The 27,156-nt window shown below is 39.6% G+C and overlaps 1 protein-coding gene across 1 annotated transcript; it reads right to left on the bottom strand.

Moving 5' to 3' along the window:
- Positions 1–572: 572 nt before the first annotated feature.
- scn1laa (sodium channel, voltage-gated, type I-like, alpha) lies at positions 573–26,249 on the bottom strand. The gene is made up of 26 exons (XM_047600267.1): positions 26,099–26,249; positions 21,848–22,164; positions 21,535–21,653; positions 21,300–21,389; positions 21,074–21,202; positions 20,630–20,724; positions 19,487–19,693; positions 17,766–17,829; positions 17,492–17,633; positions 15,595–15,801; positions 14,441–14,707; positions 12,452–12,584; positions 12,115–12,353; positions 11,870–12,031; positions 10,924–11,280; positions 10,255–10,740; positions 8,485–8,617; positions 8,233–8,387; positions 7,924–8,097; positions 7,610–7,732; positions 5,994–6,269; positions 5,859–5,915; positions 4,702–4,839; positions 4,514–4,618; positions 4,126–4,408; positions 573–4,042 (listed from the first exon to the last, which is right to left on the bottom strand). Exons 2-26 carry the CDS (start codon positions 22,109–22,111, stop codon positions 2,850–2,852), a joined length of 5,598 nt encoding a protein of 1,865 aa, XP_047456223.1. The 5' UTR covers positions 22,112–22,164; positions 26,099–26,249; the 3' UTR covers positions 573–2,849.
- Positions 26,250–27,156: the final 907 nt, after the last annotated feature.

The following is a 27,156-nucleotide window of genomic DNA, read 5'->3' as shown; positions in this document are numbered from 1 at the left end:
CCCACTTAAGATGCTAATAGTTTCCGGCAGAAGCCACAAAGCGCACTCAGAAACCAGATTCCAGCTTTTTGCCCAGATGTGTGCTGAAACATGCTGATCACCACAATAAAAATATCTTAATTAATGAATACATTTACAGCTCATTACTTGGCCCCAGTCTAGTATTTTGAATATCTGAAAGCCATACATTCAGAGGTCTACATTTACCATTTGGTGTCTTAAGAAGTTCAAGATATTTGTTGAAGTATTTACATTTTGAGGGCTTAGAATATGCACTTTACATCCTGAAGGTTCTGAAATGACACTAATGCTTATTACAGTAAAGGCTGATGCTTAATGCCTCCGAATCATCTCTGTGGTAAGCATTTTAAATGCATTTTTCAAAGCTAAAAACCCAACTGAAAATTACTCATCAGCTTCATTCAGCAGTGAACATGAATCCTGTTTGATGTAACAGAGAACTATAGACTACAGAAACTATAACACTTTACTCCAAAGAGATTTGATTTAAAAAGGCAACTGAGGCAAACAAACAAACAATATATATATATATATATATACATATATATACATATATCTTGTGAGATATATTAATATCACTTTAGCATATAGCATCATCAGACAAGTTCATACAAAAGAGACAGTAAGTAAAATGTGTTTCTCATCATTCTAAAAAAATATGCAAAACCAAACATATTCACAAGATAATTAAACAGCACGTGGTAAAGTAGAGTCAACATGACATTAATCATTCCTGTGTGGGATGTCTCAAGGGATTTCAGGTTAGCAGAAAATAAATAAGAATTGTAATACATTTTTGCTCCTTGTGCCATTCAAACCACAGGCGCTCTCTCTGTGCACTGCACTTCTTCCTTGTTCTTCATTATAGAAACCGCTGTGGACAAAATAAAGCAACCCCAATAAGTTCTCAAATATATGAATAAAAATATATATTGATAGCAAAAATATCGTTTCAGTGCATCACATTAGTGTTTGAACAAAAATCATGGGTGAATTTAGTATTTGTAAAATAAAACAGAACCAAAAAAATGTTTTTTTTCCCCAGATGTAATGGCAAATTTGGTAAGACACAACAACTGGTGCAAATGACCAATGTACATATATATATGTATCTGAATGAATCGGAATGAATGTTGCAGGCATACTTGACATACATGTAATCTTTATTCATTTAGCTTTTCAGAGAAATGGGTAATAGCAGTGTCTTGCATGCTATTTATTCATATACTACAAGCATTATGCATATAAATGATGTTAATGTAATCAAAAAATATTTAATCATGAATAAAGTATAGTTTAAATATTGAACATTTTAATTACATGCAATATGCAATTACATTAGTGGAATTATACGTTTGTGACATAGAACGACAGATGTAAATGTGACACAGTTCAGGGTGGATGCCATGGGAAGTGAATGAACCAACGAGAGCAACACAACATTATAAAATGTAAACAGAAGTCGGAATTAGACAAGGGCACATGAGATGTGTCATGCCAAATCCTTGAGATCATTCAGGTTATTCTGATCCATTGTTCATCCATCTTAGATATTTATCATGATAAAGATTGAGAGGTGAATTGTGAAAACAGTTCACAAAGCACATCCAACATAAAATATCAACTATCTCATTTCCAGCCATACTTTTTAACAAAAAAATGCATTTAAACATTAGAAAAGCAGCTCGAACAGAACGTCCTATAACACAACAAGTAATCTAACACAGGGCTTTGTCTTATTAAGAAAATTGCCCGATCACACTGCCCGATTATAGCAAAACATGGACATTATAGGTTATTTGGTTTTATATCAAGGGTAATGAACATGAATTCTTTCGCACATTCCATGATTTCATATTCATTATGAATGAACACCATCAAAAACAGCTGAAATTCATAAAATGGACTGGGAGACAGCATGGTTAATCTAGCATGCATAGTCATGGAGAAACATTCATGCAAGTCTACAGGTCTAACCTCTAATGAACTGCAACTGTAACATTGTTTCTTGGATTTGCCAAACATTCTAAGCGCTATGAGTTGCCAAGACTAGCCTTAAAGGACCACTGTGCAAAATTTAATGGCATCTAGTGGTGAATTTGCATCTTGCAGCCATCTGAATTCCTTTTCCTGACCATTCACCCACTGTTACTGTCTGGAAGGTAATAGATCACCATATATAAGAGAACCCGCTCCCTATGGAGATATGAAGGGCCCATTATTAATTAAGGAAAACACAACAAGTTATGGTTATATATTATAGTTATTATAAACTAATAAAAACATAATCGTGACTATTATATTCAATTTTTGCAAATAAAGCCCCCTAAATTCTACAATGTGACCTCAAAAGCAGTACTGCTTATTGTCAAGACTGTGCCTGAAGGAACAACACCCTTTTGAAGAGTAAAAAATTTATAAAAAGTCAATTATTTAAACAAAGATTTGTTAAATAACATTAAATGGTTGATTCCCTTCCTAGAGATTAGATTAAATAACACAACAGTTAGTGATATAACAATAATTCAATAAAGTGGATAGCAGAACTAGCTGCAATAGAAGTTAAAGCATTAACAATTGTCTTTCAGAACACTTTGAATGATGTTGCCCATCCATTTGCTCCTGAACACATCCAAAAGGTTCCAGCTCCGATGCCCCAATGAACTACTTTTTAGGCACCGACCACGAGACTCAAGTAAGCGCAGTCAGTTTGGCGTAGTTGATATCCACGCAAAGAAAGGGAGTCCAGTGGATGTCTCAATCACTTTTATAGGTTGTAAACATTTTATCATTATTCAAAATGTCTTTGTTGCATCTCCAGCATCCTTCTATTTATCTTGCTCACTGACATCTTTGCTCATAACTTCTTTTTCGCTTTCATCTTTTTCATATTTGTGTCTTCCATTTGGTGTCACACTGTCAGACAAAGCCTCAGAGGCCGCTGAAGGTGTCAGTTCATGTCCATCAGCAGTAGGAAATTCTTTAAGCTTGTCTGTTACAAGATCGTCTTTCTCAGTGGGCTTTTCATCCATTTGATTGTCAGAGGTGGATGTGTCAGACAGCTCACTGTCTTTTTCCAAACAATTTCTTGCATAACGTCTGTATGCTCTCTGGATGACAGCAGCCGAGATATCCTCCTGTTTGCGACGGAGGGTGGTGGTGATGGGTTCGTAGGACACTTTGGAAGGATTGGAGGCCATGAAACGCTCCTCCATCTGCCCCCTTAGAATGTCCATCTCCCCACCCTCACCTAGAACACGTTTTGTGAATGCAAACAGGACGTCCAAGCAGTGAATTCGTTCACCACTCACCATGGGTAGATCCATAGACATGAGTTCAAGCTTATTAGGCTTGGCAATACGTAAAGGTGGTTCCAGAGCATCTGCAAAATCTGAAAGCTTATTGTACTCCACAAATTGTGTTGCACGAGGATCAAACCGTTCCCAGACCTCATAAAACATTTCAAAATCATCCTCACTTAGTGGGTCAGCACTCTCCTCAGTGGCCACACCAAAGTTTTCCAGGATGACTGCAATGTACATGTTCACCACAATAAGGAAACAGATGATGATGTAGCTTACAAAGAATGCAATTCCCACACCAGGACTTCCACAGTTCCCCCTAACAGTACTTCCAGGATTCTGTATGGTTGTGCTACAGTCATCCGTGTTGAGAATGGGATATAGCAGGCCGTCCCACCCTGCCGAGGTGGTGATCTGGAACAAACAGATCATGCTGTTGCCAAATGTCTCAAAATTGAAAAGGTCATCAATACCCCTTTCCCTCTTGACATACGCAAATCTGGACATGCCAAAGATGGCATAGATAAACATCACCAAGAACAGCAAGAGGCCGATGTTGAACAAAGCTGGAAGGGACATCATCAAAGCAAACAGCAGGGTGCGGATTCCTTTGGCACTTTTAATTAGGCGGAGAACACGACCAATACGAGCAAGTCGGATGACTCTGAACAAGGTTGGTGAAACAAAATACTTCTCTATCACTTCTGAGAGAAACAAACCTAAGGAATGAAAGAAAGAGAGATTAGAAAAGTAAAGGATAAAGGTAACTTTGAGCAAAACAATCAACTGAGATGAGTCTTACCAATGATTGACAGTATGACAACAATGAAGTCGAATATATTCCAGCCGTTTGTGAAAAAGTACTGGCGAAGCGAAATCATCTTCAACAAACACTCTATACTGAAGATAATGATGAATACTGCATTAATCCAGTAGAGAGTGACGGCCCTCACAGAGTTCTTGTGTTCCTGGTCGTAGGAAGTTTCCACCATCATGGCAACCATATTAAGCCATATTAAAAACATGATTACAATATCAAATGCTTGTTTTGTGGTGAAGTCAAAGATGTAACCTTGAATCTTGTTCTGAGAGAAGAAGCAAAGATATAATTTAGATACTGGCATTCAATGGTCAGACATATATTTCAAATGAGGAGCAGAGTTGCTAAGTTGATGATTGTAGTTACATACAGATGGTCTTGGAATTGGTTTTTGTGGTTTCTTTGACCCAAGTTTTTTCATGGCATTGTAATATTTTTTCTGTTCTTCAGTCATAAAAATGTCTTGACCCCCTAAGTAAAGAACCCATATGAGATATGTTAAATCACAGTTGAAAGTGAAAATATCAAAAGTTGTTAGAAAGCAGATTTAATACTTATCTTTTTCTTTTGTTGATTGAAATTGTCTATGATGACGCCAATGAAGAGATTGAGTGTAAAAAAGGCTCCGAAAATGATGAAAACAACAAAATATAAGTACATAAACAGGTTTATCTCATATTCTGGTTGTTGCTCTGGCTGTAATAGAGAAAGAAAATTGAAAAAAGGGGCAGAAAAGACACATTAAAGTTAGAATATGGTTAATTTGTTAACTTATGCTAGGAGCAAGTGTAACTCACTGTCACGACCAAAAACAATGCAAATTTCGTGCTGCCCACAGTTAAAATAATTTCCCAAGTAACAGAAGGGCACAGTAAGGCAAGTTGATTACTTAGCTGATGATCTATCTAACAGATTGTTGCAGCAGTTACTTTCTTGAATCTTGACATGACACGTTCACATTGCGTTTGCATTGTTTACAGTGCCTCCAGAGTGGCCACTCATTTCAGGCTGTTGTTGTGTAGCGTTCTGCAGGGTGTGTCTTCTAATAGCTGGTATGAGAACAGCTTTAATGTCTTCCTGGAGAACGGTGGAATCTGGTTGACCGTTAGATTTTAATCTTGTCATGTTTGACCAAGTGAGTACTTGTGCTACATTTCTCTATTAGCTGTATGGGCCCACGTGCTGTGCATATGGACACCCAGAAAAATGACAAAAAAACATCAAACACGGGGTGTTTAGCTCAGTGGTTCGAATCCCGCAACGAGCAGCCCTTCTCTGCCTCCCCATTTCCTGTCAATCTCTACTTTCCCTATCCATTAAAGGTCAAAAAGCCCAATAATAATAATAATAAGAAGAAATAAAAAAAACATCAAACACTAACAAACAATGTAGTCGATCATTTTGACCATCAGCATGATCCAGCAGCATTAGGCAGCATTAGGTAAGGTTTTGCTGCCTTAGTGGTACCTACAGCTTTGACATACTATTAAAAAGGAGATTTTGTTAAATGCTGATTGACAAACAACACTGACCAACTTCTCAGTAACAAAAGGCTCTGTTGCTACTCCTCATGATAACATAGTTGAGGGTGAAATTTACAGAACCTATTACATATTGACACATTAGAACTTAAGTATTCTGATTCTGAGAGGTGCAATAAAGCGTCTATACGGGGTAATCGGATGAACCTAACAATAAAAATACATGGTACTTACTTCTTTTTGAGAGTCTATAGCAGCATACATGATGTCCGTCCAGCCCTTGAATGTGGCCTGTATAGGAATGAAAACAGTAAACAGCAAATCTACAACTTAAAAATACACACACTACTAAAAAAGTCAGTTACTTACCACTTGCAACAATGCAACGTAACCCATGCCAACATTGTCAAAGTTGATTCTGAAATTCCTCCACTGAGCGTTATCGTCACCAAGAGCTGTACAATCAGTTTTGTTTCTCACAACTGAAGTGGGAAAAGGCAAATTTGTGGTTTTGTTGAAACAACTGTAGAACCTCCCCGAAAAGAAGTTGACTCCCATGATGCTGAAGATGAGCCAGAAGATGAGACACACCAGTAGCACGTTGAAGATCGACGGAATGGCTCCCAGCAGGGCGTTGACCACCACCTCAACACCAACAGAGATACATTCAATTCAATTTCATCCAGGCCAAACAAAAGTACTAATTTTAAAACTGATGCACAACACTGCATACTGGTAAAACCATGGAAAACACAAGCGTGACTGTTTCAGTGCCGACATACACATCAACATGAGCTCATCTCAACCACTGCACGACTAATACCAAAGCTGAAATACAACTGCACAGTGGGAAGACACTTAGGAGAGGAGGCAGGAGACTGATCACCTAAAATACACCATTTTCGAAATAACTTCAGTGGGTTAATGAATTTTAAACAAATATTGTAACAAGACACCTTGTAGAGGAAGGAAGATGCCACAAAACTGGTTTACTGTAAATAGAAACATAAATTAAAATACTACTACTACTACTACTAATAATAATAATAATAATAATAATAATAAAGAAAGCGTGTTAAAATGCAGAAAATAATCCAAAACAGTGAAATCATACTGGCAACCAATTCAGTGCAACTGATGCACGTGCAAAGCTGTGCATGCACATGAGGGAATTCACTGAGGAAAGATAATCGTCGTAACAGTGCTGTCTCTAGACCACCACAATATGACAGCAACTGATCAATACATGCCAAACTGCAGCCAAACCTGCCCATTCAGTTACATAAGTTGTCAACCCCTGATTAGATTCTGCTTGCATAGACTACAACAAATATTGCAATGATATAAGAAGTATCATTTTATTGTAGTGTAATTTAAAACTTTGACATCTTGGGAAATGCACCTGTGTACTGTTTCTCTTATCAGTTAAATATTAATTTGGAGCCAACAGATGGTTAGCTTAGCTTACCTTAGGCAATTATAAAGTCCAGCAACCGACAGCAGTAAATTTACCAATTCAATTAAATAAAGATTCTCATTCTTCATTTCTCCATTACGTAATCCTCAATAATTTATAGTAGTTTGTAAAATGGTGGTAATTTGAAACTGAAACACTTGAATAATCCTAATAACTCCTAACAATCTTTTTAATTTCAAGAAACTTTAAGACAATGTGCCAAAAGTGTCAAACTATTCATTATTCATTGATTTGGTCAAAATTGTGTGTTGCTGGTGTACAATTACATAATCTAAAAGGAAGTAAAAACATAATTCTTTTTGTCATTCAAATTTATGCTAATCTGGACGACCAATAATAGGAAAAATATGGTTAGGGAAGGAGAGGAAGGCATCATTTAGGTGCAACACATTTTGGAGTCAAAGACAAACATGTACAGTAGAGTTCTGTTCTCCACCAGTCCCCACAGAGCCCATGTTCTGCACCAGTGCAGTGAGTTGATAGTAGCCAGTGTACCATTCATTCTTACCCTCATGCCCTCAAATCGTGACAGGGCTCTCAGGGGCCTCAGAGCTCGCAGGGTTCGCAGAGACTTGATGGGACCAAGGTCAGAAAGCTTTAAGGCGTTAGCTATCAGACTGACCAGAGAGACCTGGAACACATGCACACACAGGCTTCATAAAAAGGGAACTGACATTCAGGCGATTGCATCAGGTGATAGTTATTGCAGTATGATTTCTGTTGATAGTGCAGTTCTTCCTCTGCATGTCATCTATCAAGCTGACAAACAAAAGCAACTAAGGGCAATTAACGAATAATAATAACAGAGGTAATTTAACCTACATCAACAATGAGGAAGTCCAACCAGCACCAGGCATTTGTGAAATACTTTGCAAATCCGTATGCCACCCACTTCAGCAACATCTCCAGAATGAAAATGTAGGTGAAGATTTTGTCTGCAAACTCCAACATTATTTTGATGGTCTTTCTCTGCTCAATGTAGACGTCTTCGAATGCCTGATGAGACGACCAAGAAGCGAAGTATCAGCTCTACATCGAACGATCTAACCCAACAAATGCAGCAATGCCAAACGTGCAAGAAGAAAGAAACAAGAAACTGGCCGAAACTTGCATACGAATATAGCGACTTACAAGAGCCCCGCTGCTAAGCAGGATCATGAAGATGATGAAACTCTCAAACCAGTTGTGCTCCACTATTCGATAGCAGGTCTTTCGTAGCACCCACCACACCTTCCACCAGCCCACATCCACATTTACTTGACAACATGAGAACCTTTGCACACAGCCTGAGCGGAAACAAAGGGGACATGGTGTTTAAGACACGAAATATCAGATTAATACCAGGCCTGTAGCATGACACAGTTACTTGGTAGCAGTATTCACCAGCAGGAAAGCAGGCATCAGGGTCCATAGCTTCATCAAATTCAAAGTCTATAGAGCCTCCTCCCTCTGCAGGAGGTTGACCGTCCACTGTGCTCCCCTCAGAGCAGCTGAACTGCCCATCATCTTCTATTATCTGCAGATGAAACCGAGATTATACAATTCAAAACTATTGTTAGAGTATTAGGTTTTACCACATCTGCATGTTCTCTTCAGAACTAAAACAATATCAACCCCCCCCCCCCCTTTTTTTTTTTATCTTGACAGCAAAAGGAAATTGCTATTGTTATATGGCCTCCTCATCGACTCCATTTTATTATAAACAGATAGGAGCATGAAAAAATGGAAAAGGCAAGCAGGAGGCATCTGTCTGCAACTGGCAACTGTTTGTTTAGCCAATTAGAGGAACCGGTCAGCTCAAATTATGAAATATAAAAACATTAAATATCCAAAATCGTCGATAATTTGCAGTGTTTACAGTGCCTCCAGAGTGGCCACTCGTTTCAGGCTGTTGTTGTATGGCTTTCTGCAGGGTGTGTCTTCTAATAGCTGGTATGAGAACAGCTTTAATGTCTTCCTGGAGAATGCTGGAGCACTTGGCTGCCCTGGGACCACCTAATGCAGTGCAGGGAATGATGTAAGCATGTTACTTCAGTATACTCTATGCACTATAGCCAGTGTGAGGATGGTTAGTGCTTGAGTCTCGTCATTCTGTTTCTATGAGAAGTAGTTTGTGTAACATTTCATCAGAATGACCTGGTGCTCCGTGAGAAATCAGTCAACATGCATAGTTTTTGCCATATTGGGATTAGGCGCAGGTGGCTGAAAGAGTCCTGAGTTATTCTTGTGTGAATAATCCCAGGGTCACATGGGGGCAACTTCCAGGTTAGGACCAGTGACTAGTATGTGGAGGGGTGAGGCATTTTCTTAACCCTCTGATCACTGGACAAACCCAACTCTACCAAAGCACCTCATTGAGATCATCTGTTTAATCTAATGATTATACTTAACATTTTTTGTATAAATGCTGAGGTTGCAGTGCGAATATATTGAAATGGTTATCATCATGATCAATGACTATTGAAAAGTGTTCAGAATATTTTGTTTATACCATAATACAGCTGAAAGAATCTTTAGATAACGATGATAGGTCATCTGCTTAGTGTTCAATGGAATGTAATAGTTTTTTAATTGTAACCTGTTCTGTCATTTCCCCTAAAACGCTGACAGCATTTGCAGCAGAGAAGCAGCAAACAAGAATAACAGTATAATTGCTTACAAGCCTTCATATGTTTACTTTGGGGGTTTGTGCTCTGGGTTCTGCATTTTGTTTTAAGACAACAGTGGTTATAATTGGTGCTATATAAAACAGAAGTGATTTGATTTGAAGTGAATTGAATTTGAATATACAAATACAAGTAACAAGTATAAATAGGAACAAAAAAGTGGCACCAGTATACAGTATGTAGTCAGTGTGTTTCTTTTTTATTTGTTTTACACAGAGGGATTTAGCACCCAAGCACTTAGACTAACGGGTATTATGTAATCCGTTTACTGATATTTTCCTGACTATATGGCCTCTCGGTTTTATCATGTCACGAGGGATCTTAAGGGTAAACATCATAAAACTGTAGACTCTCAGCTAAAAGCTTAACTTCCTTTGCTCAACAACAACATTTATTTGAGACAAAGTCTTTTATGATCTATCAGGCTGTCATAGAAAACAATTGGGGTCTCTCATTTTAACAGACCAACCCACACCAGCATCCTTACCACATGGCACGCTGCTGCATCAGATGAGACACTGCTGAAGTCCTCCGTGTTGAGATTTTCAAAGTCAGACTCTCCCACAGCAATAGGAACAGTGACAGTCAGGCTAGGATTGTTGATGAAAGACATTATGGAATCGTCACTCTTGCTGCTGACTATGTACTTGTCCCCAGCTTTATCCACTCCGCTCACATCACCATTGCCATTCCTCGGAAAGTCTTTGATGGTATGGTTGGGGATCAGGGGGATACCATTCGGACCAATAGGTTTGTGGAGCTCATCCGGAGATTTATCCTCACCCTTCTTTTTCTTCTTATCCCTGAGACAGACAATGTTGCATCTGCTTTGAATCAAAGACTTGAGAAAGGTGAAGCCTTGTTGAATCCGCGCAATGGCAGCTTTCATATTGTTTTCATCTTCCCCCGGAACGGCTGCCAGGTTGTCGGCACTGAATGAACTCAGCAGCAGGGCAAGGAACAGGTTCAGCACCTATTAGATGATGACATTATTTAGGGTAATTTATTGTTTACTGATCTTTGTGCTTTGTACTTGAAGACAACAACAAAACATTATGTAACTGTAAATATATAATTGACATTTACATTAACCAGCTAAATTTAAAACAGTTTGATGAGTTGTACATATGAATGGAGTGTAAAAGATGTTATGTACCACAAGGTTTCCAATAACCATGACCATCATGTAGACAATGATGCACATGGTAATCCCAGACACCTGCATACAGTCCCACATGGTCTCTATCCACTCTCCACAAAGTACTCGGAACACAATGAGGAATGAATGGAAGAAGTCACTCATGTGCCACCGAGGCAGAGTGCAGTCGTCTGAGATTTTACACACACAGTCCTTGTATTTTTTTCCAAACAGCTGCATTCCCACCACAGCAAAGATGAAGACAATAATGGCCAGCACCAGAGTCAGGTTGCCCAAAGCCCCAACTGAATTACCAATTATTTTGATCAGTGTGTTAAGAGTAGGCCAAGATTTAGCCAACTTGAAGACCCTCAGCTGTAAAAGAAGAAGGGAAAAACAATGTTATTTCATATGTCCCTATACTGAAAATGTATTGAACCTGTGACATACTCTACACTGGCAAGAATAAGCATGTTAACCCTTGGAGAGTCTTTCCATTCCACCACCAACATGAATTTGGAAATGATTCATCAACTAGCCAAATCTACTTTGGTTTGAAAAAAAGAAATATGAGGAGACATTGATTGCATTTACAAGCACTTTGTGAGACTGTTCCCAGTTTTGACCATATTCAGAATTCTGCATTTTGGAACATAGAGAAAAGTGGTTATTAATGGCAATAAGTGTCGATATGTGTCCCAGCTCCTAATTACTTGGATGGTTTGAGTAGCTGCCTGTGATGTTTACAGCATAAACTAGTAATGATTGAATTACAAATACTCACTCCAAACTTTTTCCAACCTAAACCATGACTATTCCAACTATGCATTGGACCTGGACAAACCTGATATGTCTTATCAACTCACTTAGATGAAGATATGACTATATTTCATACATGAAAGCAGATAATTCCAAAGGGTTCACTTACTTTTTCTTGCCAGTGTGCATGTTTGCCCAGACTTACCAATCTGCACGGTCTGGCAACCTTACTTTTGATAGAAAGGTCCAACAAGCTCAAAGCGACAATGACTCCGTCAAAAATATTCCAGCCCTTCTGAAAGTAATAATATGGGTCCAAAGCAATGATCTTGAGGACCATTTCAGCCGTGAAGATGACAGTGAATACCTTCACATAAAAAGTGCAATTAATAAAAATTATATACATATGCATCTATTTTAATGACTCTTTGTACTTTATAGTCAACTTACCAGATTGCCCGCACCCAGCATTTCCCGGAAGTTCCCACTCATTGGATAATGTTCCATGGCCATGAACAGTGTGTTAAGTACAATGCAGATGGTGATGAGCATGTCCACAAAAGGGTCCATCACAATTATCTTAACTACCTTCTTGAATTTCAGCCACGCTGGACAAAATTCCCAGATGAGAAATCTTTCGGCAAATTTATTCCAGCAAGGAGGACACTTCTGCCTTGACTCTTCGAGCTCTGATGACAAAACAGGCAAATATTTTAGTGTCATGTGTCTTTTTGACATCCAAGATACAATCAAGAGTTGATACTCACAGCATTCATAGAATACCTACCCTCCATTGTGTTGGTTATAATACTAGCTATACTTTGAGCTCTCTCTCTGGTCATTGGGCCCTCAAGGAGGTCCATACAATCCAGGTATGTTCCATCACTGCCCTGTCTATACTCTGTGTCAGTAGTGTCATCCTGGTGATAAAAACATTGGTACAGACGCAACTGTCTTAAAGAAAATATATTACTATGGGGGTAAACAACAAACGCTCAACATCTAAAAATGTGAATTAAAGTGCCAGTGTATTGAGTAATGACCCAGCAATGCCTCATTAAAAAAGAAATAATAAGCAGAGGAAACGGTGCACTCAAATGCTGCTTCATTCCATGATCATCTCCGATAAGAGTATCTGATGGTACAGCTTTGTGATAACGTGGTTAAATGTGGGAATTAAAGAGTCAAAGGCCAAGGTTCTTGAGTCTACGTAGTGGGGTAGAAACAAGGGCCAAACACATCACTCCTGTGCATTGAATTCCATTTTCAGAAAAGCTTGGAATAGATTTGTTAATTGCTTGTTATGCTAGCCTCAAATACTTCTGTCAAGCTTTGGAAATTAACAATACAGTCAAGTATCACAAATATTACATAAAGCTGATAATTAAATACGCACCGTGCATGTGAGTGTCAGACAGGAATAAGGCAAAACCAAAAGACAGCAACAAAAACACAGCCAATACTACAGCAGAGCTGTGAGCAAATGAAAATGGGCCAGACAACCTGGGCTGGACAACCCTTTCTTACATTGTCTCCAGTGGAGGCCATATCTACCGTCACTTTAGGCAGATGGAGCCCCACAGGCGATGATGGAAGTGAACTCCTACCAACCAGAGACACAACCCCATTACAGTCCACAGAGCTGTGTCTGATCCCTCTGGGTTGAAGTAGGAGGTGAGGCAAGAAGCTGCTCTGGCTCATACTGCTGCTGCGTCGATCACACCTCTGGGGAAAAAACAAAGAGCCCCTCCGACTCAGGTTGTCCTCAAAAATGCTGTTCTCATCATCTGCAAACTCATTTTCTGATCCCACATCCTGCACTGGACTTTGGAAACTGAAAATGCTGGTCCTGCTGTTCCGTCTGGATGAGAAGAGGGGTCCACGAAAACTCAGAAAGGACTAGGAGAGAAAGATATTCTCCAGTGGATACATGATACATGCTGATCGTAAAGAGGAAAGAATGGCGATGGCAATGATCTTCAGAAGCACACACAAAAGAGGTTTCTGTGGTTGAGAAACGAATGCACGACACCACGCCTGTGGTTTTTGTAAGGAAACTGCTAAATTAAAAATACGTAGCAGCGATGAAAGCGAGTTAAGACGATGGTCATGGCGATAATCAGGATGATGGAGGAGAAGAAGGTGACGACTATGATGCAGGTGGTGACGATGGTATTCATGAAGACAATGTGACAAAATGGAATGTAAGAAGGAAATCGTTGATGACGACTGACAATGACAAGAACATAGGCTGATGAAGATAAAGAAGACGACGATGATGACAATGATACAGATGATATTGAAAATTAATTAATAGGTGTGACAGTTAAGAAAAAAAGCTGCACTGGGATTAACAACATGGCATGAAAACATTGGCAGAATCTGTCTGTCATTCTAAGATCTGCATTGCAAGTAAAACACTGGGAATCACATTATCAGTCATCACTCATTTTGAGTTCTTAAAAAGACCTTTAAAGCACATAGCTGCCATTCAGACCACACATCTGCCATTGCAGACTAGAGTACTGAATTATTGTCAAAACCATCTTTAATATAATATAATATAATATAATATAATATAATATAATATAATATAATATAATATAATATAATATAATATAATATAATATTTTTTTTCAGATTATGTGGCCACTGAGTAGTCTTATTGAATAATACATAGTAAGTAATTGTAATTTGGAGTAAATGTAGAAAATTCCAAACACTGGTTCACAGTTAGGCAGTAATAATTTTCATAAGGCAAACTATACTAGCATACCTGATGTGCAGAGGAGCACTTCATGTCATAGTTGAGCAGGTTTGCCTCCACAGAGAAGCGAAAGCGAGCCCTCCTTAAACTGTCCTGTGACTCAGATCTAGGTAACTTTTCCTCAGTTCCTTTTCCCTCCTCCTCCTTTCGTTTTCTTCGCCTATTGCATCTCTCTTTGGCACTTTTTGAGCTGAGCTTGGAACCGTCAGAAGAACTCTCCATGCCACCGCCTTTGCCACTGACCTGACCCTCTGTTGAGGCTGCAGCTATTGTTGCCTGGAAGAAAAAAGTGCGGACAATGAAAATGAACAGATGAAGGAATCTTTGGGATCCTTGGCACCATTTCAGAGCTAAACGGAGAAGTTAAATCACAGCCTGGACTGAAACATAGTAAATCGGCTGTCCGGGAAATCTCTCTGCTGGCAAGGAATTAATACAGCCTTTGGTCAAAAGAGACCCACAATATGAGTAGGCAGTATCTTATTTGGAAGAAAGCAACAGAATGCTAATCGTACAGGCCTGTATGGGATATTTCATAGGAAGCCATTTCATGATCATACAATTTACAATAATGCTAAAATTTGTTGTGTTTTTGAAGCAGATAGGACTCCAGTGAAGCTAGATTTGTCTCCAGCACAGAGTGTACAGTGAACCTTAATATTGCTGTCTTTAGCTGACACAAAGTCCAAATAGTGGTGGTATTTTCAGCTAAAAAACAGCATCTCTTTCCTCCATTGCTGTTTAGTTTGTGTCCCTGCTTGGTATTGTTGAAAACATGACTTGTCGCATACATGACGTCACCCGCAAGAAAAAAGCAAAAATATATCTTTTTACTCATGAAAATGGGAAAAATAGTAACACACTGTGACTTGAACAAGTAACTTTAATCTCATTACCGCTCTGGAAGTAGTAATGCATTAGCTTGCTAAAAAGTGGTCAGATTACCGGCATCACTGGTTATCATTACCGTAATGGCAGCGCAACTTCCCAGTGTCCAACCACACTTTGAATTTTGTCCATTGGTGTGTGATGGTAATTTAAATAGAGCAAGCTATTTTTTCTGCAGGTGGATGTCATCATATAGCATGTACACACATACACTCATGTGGTATACACGTATACATGCGTGTGTGTGTGTGTGTGTGTGTGTACACGTAGTGTACCTGTGCCTCCTCTTGCTGCCGTTTTAGCTGCTCAAGCATGGCTTGATACTCCTCCTCTTTCTCTTTAGCTTCTTTTATGGTGGCTTGGCTCTGCTCCTCATAGGCCATAGCGACTACAGCCAAGATCAGGTTGATCAGGTAGAAGGAGCCCAGGAATATCACCAGCACAAAAAAGATCATGTAGGCTTTCCCAGATACCCGCAAAGTCTAGAGGGAAAATAAACAAACAAAGTTATGGTACACTTAAACCAACTTAATATACTTATGAGTATTTATTTTCATTTATTATCAAATTCACATTACTTTTCTAACCTCCTTGGGTTTTTGTACATCATTTGGTAAACTTTCAGTCTTACCTATATGCTACCTACACATGTACTATATATCGCATGCCATGTATATAAAAATGTGGAATATTGCGTGAACAAAAATAAAAGTTCTGCGTCTTTGGATCTCAGTTTAAAAGTATGTTGTTCTTCCAGGACTCAGTAACATCACTGGTTCTTGCAAGAGCTTAGATTTCCAGTCACCGCCTCTATTAGTACAGGGTCAAGAGCCTGCTCAGAATCTGCTGCCAACTTTTACAGCAAATGGTGAGGAGGCAGCTTCTCACAATCTGGACCCGGGGGTATTAAGAGCCACAGCGTTAATTACCCTTGCAAATGATCAAAGAGCTAAGAATTGGTAATTTTCCTACTAACAGAACACTGACATTGTGCTAAAGAGAAAAGAAAGAAGCCCCTGCTGAACAGAGCAATTCAGGGCATGAGCAATGCTTTTGGGAGTGGCATTCAGTATATATTATAAGTAAGAAATATTAGTTGATAGCCCCAGTCATTGGCACCATAACATGCAGAGTTAAGATGCTTTGTTTAAGGAAGCTTTGTTGTATTTCTGTTTGACTTTCCAGTTGTAAGTACAGTCTATTCATTGGACACCCATCTGGCTTTTCACTGCTATTCAAGCTATGTTTGCTTGAGGGACAATGGGACTCACCTTTTACCCTCTGACCAAGATGCACCTGCACTGTATTTAGAGATTTGTTCAAACACGATGCTCTGAATATTCTCTTTAATGCTTTTATTGTAAAGGAAGACTGCTTGTCCCTCTTTAACATAGCAAGCCCAGCCTGTTGTGTACTTAGAAAAGCTGTCATCCTAAATACAGCATCCTGAACCACACACGAGGTTTAACATTTCATGAGCCTGCGACCAAAAAGGGTCACTGACCAACAAACCAACCAACCAAGCTAATTGATTAACCTGTTTAATTACAACTAGACAGAAGAAAATCTGTTAAAATTATTTCAAGTACTTCACATTTATTCACATGTTTATTCACAAAATATATGTTAATGTTCCATCACTGGTGTTGTGGCAGGGCAGGCAATGATGGGTTATCATTTTTAAACAAATTGTCTTTATCAACATAATTAAATAAATAATAAAGATAATTTTGCAAGAAAAATTAAAATGCAAGTTATAAGATTGTGAATATATGTAACAAAAAAGCCTACAAATCCAGAAGTGACATACTCTATGTGATCACTTTCTCTTTCCACAAGCTATTCAGAGCTGCCAGGGGTATAAAGAGAACGTAGATACAAATTGCAGTGGGGATTTTCATGACTTTTAAAACCTTTTCCTTTGTTTTAGAAGAACAAGATGGAACGTGCAAAGCTGGAGTTGGTGATGTACAGTGTATTCACTGAGCAGTCTAACATGTAACCAAAAGGTGCTTTACAAAATGTGCGGCAACCTGGGACTGACTTCACTTTCAAACTTTTCTTTTAAATGGACAGACATCATATGTCCACCAGAAGTGGCTCTACTTTGTTCCTTTAAACTGATTTTCTATGTATTATGTCCCATGGTTTTTCTTTTCTTCCGCTGCTTACCTGCTGGTAAAGGTTCTCCCAGTAATCTTGTGTCATCAGTCTAAACAGAGCAAGGAAGGCCCAACCAAATGAGTCAAAGCTGGTGTAGTTATAGTCTGGGTTGTCGCCTGCTCTGAGGCAAATGAAGCCCTCTGGACACTGCCTTCAGGAAACAGAGAGTCTGTTAGGCCTTCCCACTATTCAGACCATACACTACATAAAGAATGCATTAGTCAGATTTTATTCATTCTGTATTGTATTCAGCCTTCTAGTTGCTGGGGGGCAATGTGCTTACCCCGCTCCACTACTGTTTCCACAAAGCAATGGATCTCGTTTGTCTTTCAGGTAATAATAATTTTCTGATGGGGAAAGAAGGAAAAATCACAATTTGAACATGTGTGGAGAGGACCATGGTGGTCAACAGTCAACACTGAAAAGAACTAAAAATGTATTCTAATATGTGCAACTCTAACATACAATGTAATCATATGTGTCAAATCATAAATAATCTCTGTGAGGCTTGCATAGGTTTTCCTACACAGATCAGCCATAACACTGAACAGGTTCCCCTTTCAATGCATGAATGCAAATCGACCTCTTAAAAGGTGTTCTGTGGTATCTGGCACCAAGATGGCAGCAGCATACGCTTTAATATGTTGCCTCCATTGATCACATTTGTTCAGAACACGGATAAAGACCTGGGAATTTGGAAGTCAAATTGAAGTAGTTATTGTGTAACTCACACCAATTTTGTTTTGTGGCAGAATGTGTTATCCCACTGAAAGAGAACCACTGCCATCCTGGAATACTTTTTCCACGAAAGGGCATCTTAAATAGATGGTATGAGTCAAATTAACGTGCACAGACCCAGCTGAACATTTCCCAAAGTGTCTCACTGCCTCCGTTGGCTTGCTAGTGCATTAACATGTCATGTGTTCCCCTGCTAAGTGACACAAACACACCCAGCCATCCATTTGATGCACAAAAAACCTGATTCCTCAGACCAGACCAGGCCCCCTTTTTTCCATTGTCCCACTGTCCAGTTCTCACGCTCACGTGCCCTTTGTTGGCGCTTTCTGAGAGGAGTCATTATTTGTTCTGACACCTTTCTATTAGACCCAGTTTTACCATTTTCCGCAAATTGAATTACCATAGGTTGTCTTTTGGCTCCAACAAGTTTTGGCGTCCCATGACCCTGTCACCGGTTCCCCACTTTTTCTCCTTGGGACACACAACAATAGCAGCATTTTGGAGATGCTCTGACTTATAATGATTTGAGTATTTTTAGTGTACTAACTCACTAACCAAATGTGTGTGCCAAGTGACAAGTCTCAGCTTTAATTCGAATAGTTTTATATAAATATGTTGAGGCTTGTTTGTGACGCCCTTTTAACAAATTCCTTGAGTGGAAAAGTTTTCAAATAACTTTATGCTTGACAATTCAAACTTTTTGGACCGCTGTGAGTTCATGCACAAAAGAGTTCCCACATGGCTTAGCGTTGGATATGAACATAAATTTGGTACGCCAAAATCAGTCTCAGAAGTAGGGAACATTCCCCCAACAATGGTGTGCACAGGAAAACCAGAAAAACAACAGCCTAGTATATCAAAGAGCACATAATCTGGACCGAAAAAACGAAAATTCTGATTACTGACTCCACTACGACACTGATCAGACAAAACATTAGGTTACATGGGCCTCCTGTGGTGTCTGCCAACAGAACGTTGTTAGTGGGGGCCTTTGGGTCCTTTGGGTTGAGTGGAGGTGCCTCTGTAGATCAGGTTTGTTCCAGTGCATCCTACAGATAATTGATCACTTTGGGATCTAGAGACTGATCCTCAACTGGCTGAGTCAGCAACAAGCAAAAGCTAAAACTTATGCGAGTTGAAATGTAAATCCTAAATGACACAACTCTTCTTTTTAATTCTTTATGTAGATTTCCTTAGAAAAGATGTCCTCAAGCAAAATCAACTTTGTGATAATTCAAGCAGGCTGCAAGAAAATCACATACACACCTTTGTTCAAAAGATATTCATTTTCGGTGATATTCATCTTTGCGAGTCCTTCAGTGGTGTAGTTACGTACGCACTTCTGCTGTAGATGACCCATAAAAAGCTGTAACCCTACTAGGGCAAAGACGCTCAAGCAGAAGACTGTGAGGATCATCACATCAGTGAGCTTCTTCACAGACTGGAACAATGCACCAACGATGGTCTTCAAGCCTACCAGACACAAAGTTACTCATTACACTAATTAGTCCTTTTAGAGACAATTGAATTTCAGCAGCATACATATGCAAACAGCTGTCAATGTGTTTCTGTCAAATCCTTCTCCTCCACACTTCCACGTCTCAGTGTGCTCTTCCTAGAGGTCTCCTTCTGCCATCTTCCCAACTTCTTCATCTCCAAGACTGGTAGACTCATTGGAGTCCCTACTCTGCGCTATAACCTTCACGTTCATGTTTCCTGTGGAAACTTTCCTTCTTCACCTACTTGATCTCTCCTTGTTTAACTGTAAATCACTGTGAAGGTAGTGTGATGCTTGAGCTTGAGCATGCTTCCAGTAGCATTGTTTCATTTCCTTATTCTCAAGCGTTTAAGGATATACTTTCTGCTCAGGTTCAGCAAGCAGATTACACAGACTTTGCTTCACAATACAGATGGACAATGACCCAAAACATACCAGCAGAAACTGATTAAGTCACCTGATCTGATCCTGAGTGCAGATGCCTTTCACTTGCTGAAAACAAAACTAAAAGAACAAAAATCAACTGAAGAAGCAGCTGAACAGAGCTGCCGCAAAGGTGTGGTAAAGCATCACAAAAAAGAAAAGTGAAACTGGACTTGTAGTTTTTTTTTTTTAAGACATTTTGACACATATTCGTGTTCTAAAATTCAAGTTCTAAAGGAGAGTCTATTAAAAACCTGCTACTTCCCTGTGACTGGAGAAATCTCTGTTGATCCTATTTCATTTGCTACCAGAGACTTTGGAACCTAGCTCACACTTGCAGTGGCCAAAAAATTCTTTTTAGGATTGTTGAAAAAAATAAATCTGGCAAACATAAGACAAGGCAGTGGACAGAAGGGTATAGATGGGCAGGAGGTTGGCAGGGTGCCAGAAGGGTGGCAGAAAAACAGGTATTTGTTTGTTCTGCTTACCTGGGATGACTGAAATGGCTTTGAACGCTCTAAGCACTCTGAACGTGCGCAGAGCTGAAAAATTGCCGCCAAGGTCTGCGAACTCAGTGACATACCTAGAGGAAACAAAAGACAGTAATTATAGATAACTGAAAGATACTGTACATGAAACAGATTGACACAAACTACTGACATTTTGCTACATAAAACACCTGACCAAGTTGGGCATGCACACTGATGAAGGTAAAGATATTAATATGATGAGGGTGTTATTGTCACAAATCCTTTTGAAAAGACAAAAAAGCTATATGTATTGTCTCTGTTTTGTCTCTGTTTTCAAAGCCCATTACAGAGTATCCTTTGAAGCATTAGAGGGGCATCAGAATTCAAAATGTGCACCCAATTCGCAACTGGAAACAGTGCCTGTTCAGGTTTCATTATATTCCACAAAAATACAGTACTCACGCCATGACAATGACACAGAAATCCAGCCAGTTCCAGGGATCTCTTAGAAAGGTGAACTTCCCGATACAGAACCCCCGAGCTAAAACTTTAACCAGGAATTCAGTGGTATAGATTGCAGTAAAGGTGTACCTGTTGAAAAAAAAAGCAACACATTTTACACTGAACAGGATTCATTTCTCATAAAGTGTGCATAAATGAATCAATGTGCGATCCATGGAAAACTTACTCGACATTCTTTGCCCAATCTGGTGGTTGACTGAGTGTCATAAATACACAGTTGGTGATGATAGTGCACATGATCACCGTGCTGAACAGCTTACAGGGGAGTTGTCAAGGAAGCCTCTTATTTTGTTATAATCGTATCTCACACAAAGCAGCAAAAAGTCATGCTGGGTGAACAATATGGGCTCAACATATACATATCTCATGCATATCAGAAGATTATATTGATGAAAGGATATCAGTGTACCAAGATTGAGATTGATATTCTTCTAAGAATGTTAAAGGGGCTCAGGAAGTACAAGGCAGGAGCGGCATTGAAGCGAAAAATGAGCTTTCCTTTGTTTAATACTATGAAAGTCTGAGAGAAAACCAGAGACATATATGTAATACAAGAATATAATGTGAGGTAGACCCATACTTACGTATGTGTCTTATGTGATGACAACTGAACAAAGCACAATTGTTTAGATCTGAATCCTGATTCTGTTACATTCAGAGTTTTCATCTTAATACTTAGCCTTAACCCTGAAGTTTAACCTGAATCAAACCTACTGCCTGATTAGAGTAGAAGGGATCCAGATCCTCCAGTGGGGTCGACACCATTCCCTTTGGAATGTCCCCATACAGAAGAGGGAGCGTTTTGCCCGCCTCCAGGTCGCGGCTCGGTTTGGGTTTAATGTCATCGTTGCGTTTTTCCTTCTCTCCCTTGGGCTTCTTGGCTTTCTCTTCGGAAATCCGTGTCTCGATGGCACTGAGGGACTCAACAGTAAAGCGGCGGAAGCTGTCTGGACATGGTGGTACAAGCAGCTCTGCCATCTTTTCATCCTGCACCTTCAGACCGAGCAGCTAGCCTCCGACATGAGAAAGGCCTGTGTAGGGTCAGAAAAGGTAAGAAGCTGTAGACGTTGGGAGCAGTAAAAGTATATTATTGTTGCTGAAAATGTGACTGAACAATTCATCGGTAAGGATTCACCTCTGGATAGTCATCTGTATTTCAGAAATTCTACTGGTAACCAATGCTTGAACAGCGTTAAATGGAGAGGAGAGGTGAGAGACCATCAGCTCGGGAAGCAGCAAGCTATAATGAGCCTAGAGATGGCTGTCACATAAGGCATAAATTCCTTCCAGCTATGGTAAAATTAGATCTAATTATCTTCTCATCTGTAGATAAAATTAAGATTTGACATGACAGTGATCAATTCCAGGTGAGATTCTAGCACCCCTCCACCATCCCTCATAATGGAAAGAGACTACTTTCCCCTCAGAGTCTGAGCACTGGGAGGAAAAGATCCATCCTACTAATAGCACTGACTGGTATGATGTGTTAGGAAGACCTACGCACTATTAAATATGAATGCACTACAGACTGCATTGCATCTCTCTGGGTTCCCTGCCACAGAGAACTTCGGCCTGATGTGAATGCTACAGTGTAATAGAATACTTCCACATGTTGCTGTGATCAATAACACGCAAGAAATCAATCACAACACACTGGTCAATCAACTGTTCTCAGCACTGAGTTGTACACGTGTGACGTAAGTGCAACAGCAAAGGGAGAGCCAACTACTAAAAAAAAAAAGTTTGAGTTTCACCGTGTCTCTGCCCGGGGTTTTCATACCTACTATTGTGAGAGGTTTTCACTGAAACACAATAGGGCTTTTTTGTTTTTTAAAGCATTGGAGACAGCTGAACGGAGAAGAAGCACTATATTTTCTCTGTACATTATTTTTTATCATACAGAGTATGACAAGCATTAACAACGCCTTTTGTTTTGCATAGAGAGATGGCCATTCACACATGACTAATTCATTCACAGATGACTAAGGATAGGGCTGCTGAGCTAGTCAAATGCAGCCTTTGTAAATACGAAGCAGTGGTTGTGAGTTCCGATGTTCTGATTTAATCCTTAAACTTGGAGATGTGTTGAGGTAGAGGCCTGATTTACAATGTACTGTAGCTGTGCAAAGATGCAAGTTAAGACCCTTTTTCTGACTTACTTGCCAGTCACTATTCACAGAAAAGATTCTCCAGTGTTTTATTTTTTATAACAGCGTGCTGTGTAAGTACAAATTGCAAAGTGCATATTATGAAAATCGGTGTGTGGATAATATTACTGTCACAAGATCTAAACTTTTTCTCTGATCTTTTAAAAATATAATTAAATTTGAGTACCATCGTAGATTATTGCCTTTTTTATGTACATAAAATAGGATCAGTTGGTACAGTGCATTTGTATTTCTTCTGTACCAAATTTGTCAGTATAGTACATCTCATGTGTAATGACTTTATGGGAGAGTCAGCACAAACATGTTTAACTACAAACAGTATGTAGTCTACACCCACACAACATTAAAACCACCGGAGAAGAGAATAGCATTGACCGTCTTGTGACAATACAATGTTCTGCTGGGAAACTTTTGGACCTGACACAGGCACACACATAAAAATGGTTTAGGAGCAACTCATAAACATGAAAAAACACGAAAAACAGCGCCAGGCATTGACCTGGCCTCCAAATTCACTAGATCCCAAACTGATCAAGTATCTGTGGGGCGCACCGGAACAAGACTGATCTATAGAGGCCCCTCCCCTCCAGCCATAGGACCCAAAGGCCCCCACTAACAACAATCTGTTGCCAGACACCACAGGACACCCTCAGACGGATCATGTCCATTCTCATATGAGTCGCAACTGTTTTGGACAACAAGGGAGACCTGCACAATATTAGGTGGTTATGACACCTGATCGGTGTATATGGAGAAATACTCAGTAGTTTTTATTTAGATGAATGGTTAAACAATGAAAAATGACAGTAAGATTTACTGTTAACTACTTGGAAAAAAAAAAAAAAAATCAACCTTGACTTTATGTTCGCGTGACGTCCTGCAGCAAGTGACCTCTGAAGAGGTATGCATCATTCTGTCAGTGTGTTCCCAACCCATTACAGACAACTTCAGATATAAGTTGCCACTTTGAGGCTTCAAACAGGCCCACTTCAATTTATCTGCGACCTGTCTGCGTCATGACCTTGCGTGCACTAACCTCACATGGACGCATTTGTTCCCACCAACTTCCACTGGAACAGAATGTCAGCAAATCAGTTAGTTATTTACACCATACATGTACATACAGCAGTTGTGACCGGATGATGAGCTCCAAGTAATGACTGATCTGGGCTTTAGGCCCTGCGGTCCACCCACAAACATAGTAAACACTCACATGGCGTCAAACGGATGCTAGCATCAATATTTAATGTCTGTTACCTATTTCACAACTTAAATTCGTTGACCTCAAAGTGCCACTTGCTATAAGAGATGGAGATGCGTTGTGTCAGACTGTAACTTGATTCTAGGCTTTCAAATAAAACCATTGTCTGCAATGATATTTTGACAAAATTACTGAAACCACAATTCTACTGACATTGAATTAAACTAAGTATCATTCTGGAAAATAAGCTAAAGCGAGACATGATGACAAGTGTGTTTCACCCACATAAAAAGTGGTCTGTGTTTTCATCAGGGTGCTGCCTCTGCCTTCAGAATCTATCCCCATTTTTTAAACCAATTACAGAGGGTGGACTTCAAACCACGCGGTGAGCCACAAGCATGATAAATGAAGACACAAAGGTCAAAAAAAAGCATGATGCTTTTTTTTATTCTAGGGAATCTATTTATACGTAAATGTCTGTATATGCTAAACAGTTATTAATGTGATAGGATGGGGTTTTAAGATGATGGTTCACTTTGACTATTGTGTTAAAAATGTTATTGTAGTTGTAACTATGGTAAAAAGCTGTATTTATTCAGAGTGAGAACCGTTATGGGTTATACTGACAAGAGCAAAGGGCAGCACTAGCACTTTTTGGAGCTAGACAATAAATGTAGAGCATGTGTGGGTGTTCACACAACAACACTAAAGCTAATTTTTGTCCATCCACCACACCTAGGGGTTAGCTTTAGAACTGTGATGATAGTGATTTGAGTAATAAGACTTTCCTCAGTAATAACATGCCCATTCATATTAAACATACAGAGAGTGATAACAGCTGAGTATCTGTGGGCTCCTAAGGGACTAACACACTCACAGCTCTTAAGTGCTCACAAGTAGTAATGATTGCTGATGCCTCTCACAGGCTACAGAATCAGGATTCAGACCTGTCCATTCAGGGCGTTGGCAAACTAGCTGATGACAAGGGGCCAGTTGTCTGGAATAAATTCTTGTCTTTTTTTTTTTTTTTTTTTTTAATGTACTACAAGTCAGCCACTGCACACAGGCTGAGTAGAATGCAAACAGAGCAATCTAATTGACAGCAATCTAATAATGCTGTTGACAGTCAGGCAAGCAGGAAGTCATTTAAGATGGAGTGTGGGCTAATAATTGCTGCCATGTCCATTAACTTCTGTAATATATTGTAGACCACAAATTGCACTCTACTCTTTGTCTAAATCAAATCAATCATATTTTTCCATCCTGGCATCTCACCACTATTACTGTCATAAAAAGTGATATTTAATAATATGTGATATACAAGGACTGCATCATAGTGCCAAGGTGGAAACACCTCGGACACAGTTTTTAGCAATATAAAAGGAAATTTATATGTTAATGAAATGTAAACCACCAAGACAGGCAGATAGATAGATAGATAGATAGATAGATAGATAGATAGATAGATAGATAGATAGATATGTTACTAATAAATGAAATAAACAGTGCCCGCAACAAGTCATTTACATCAATAAATCAACTTTTCTGTCAATTTCGGAGTAAATTGCGGTCAAAAGCACAAACCAAACAACTCACCGTCAGTTTTCCATCCTCGACAGGTGAACACCACTCAGGAAAAAGTCACGTGCGAGTGCTCGACGAGTGTATAAAATGTTTTTCCAATTAAAAATAAAGTCAGTCCGATGTTTTACGGTTCTCCCAGCTCCGGACTGGATATTTCCATGGTTTCAACTGCAAAGAGTGAGAGAAAGAGAGAGAGAGAGAGAGTGAGAGAGAGAGAGAGAGAGAGAGAGAGAGAGAGAGCCTGTGTATGTTCACTCCTCCTTGCATTGGAGTCAGAGTACTGTAATGCCTTTCTCCCGGAAGTTCCTGGGTACCAAGTTAGAGGTGCCAGAATGGGTGTTCAGATAGGATGGATATTGTCGAGCGTAATTGTCGGGAAGAAGATGCTGCTGATTGATCAGAAACTTAAAAATGCAAATTGAAGTATGTGGGGAAGAAACCCAGTGGTGGTACTGAGTTTTTAAAACCCCAAACGTCCGGATTAAACATAAGCAAATTAAAATGTATGTGTGCGATTGTTTCTTCGGTAAAGTTGAGTTAATGGCTTGAGCGTGGGCCAGAATTTAAACACAGGATTCTATTGCCCTCTGGTGGATGCACACTGCACTAAAAGAGGAAATCTACAATTGTGTCTGCCTGACTAACGGTAGCCATTTCGCCCGCTTTCCAGCCGATGAATGCTAGCAACACAAAATAAACACTGATTAGAGGGGATTCGTATTTACCGCTGGTGGTTTGTTTTCACCCAAATGGGGGCGTGGCCTATTTGTTACTCTCTTCCATACCCTTGAGACATTGGTTTTATTATTGTCGTTAATAGCCACGCCCCGTTTGTTCTTGTTATTGATGACGTCATCATGACGCCATCAACTTACCAGCAGGAGTCTTTAAATAGGAGCTGTTTGTCTTTCTCACTAAGTTTGGAGGTTGGGCTGTTAGGTCCAACCTCCTCCGCTGACTCTGGTCTGTCCAACCCAACAGCCAGATGATCAGCCCACTGCGGCTGCAGGTGGAGGTCTCAGCCTCCTCAAGACACCAAGCTCATGCTTACGGTGTAGCCCCCAGCCAGT

The sequence above is a fragment of the Mugil cephalus genome, chromosome 12 (genome assembly GCF_022458985.1).
Source record: "Mugil cephalus isolate CIBA_MC_2020 chromosome 12, CIBA_Mcephalus_1.1, whole genome shotgun sequence".
Taxonomy (NCBI): domain Eukaryota; kingdom Metazoa; phylum Chordata; class Actinopteri; order Mugiliformes; family Mugilidae; genus Mugil; species Mugil cephalus.
Note: the sequence above shows the minus strand (reverse complement) of the source record. Positions and strands in the feature narration are given on the sequence as shown.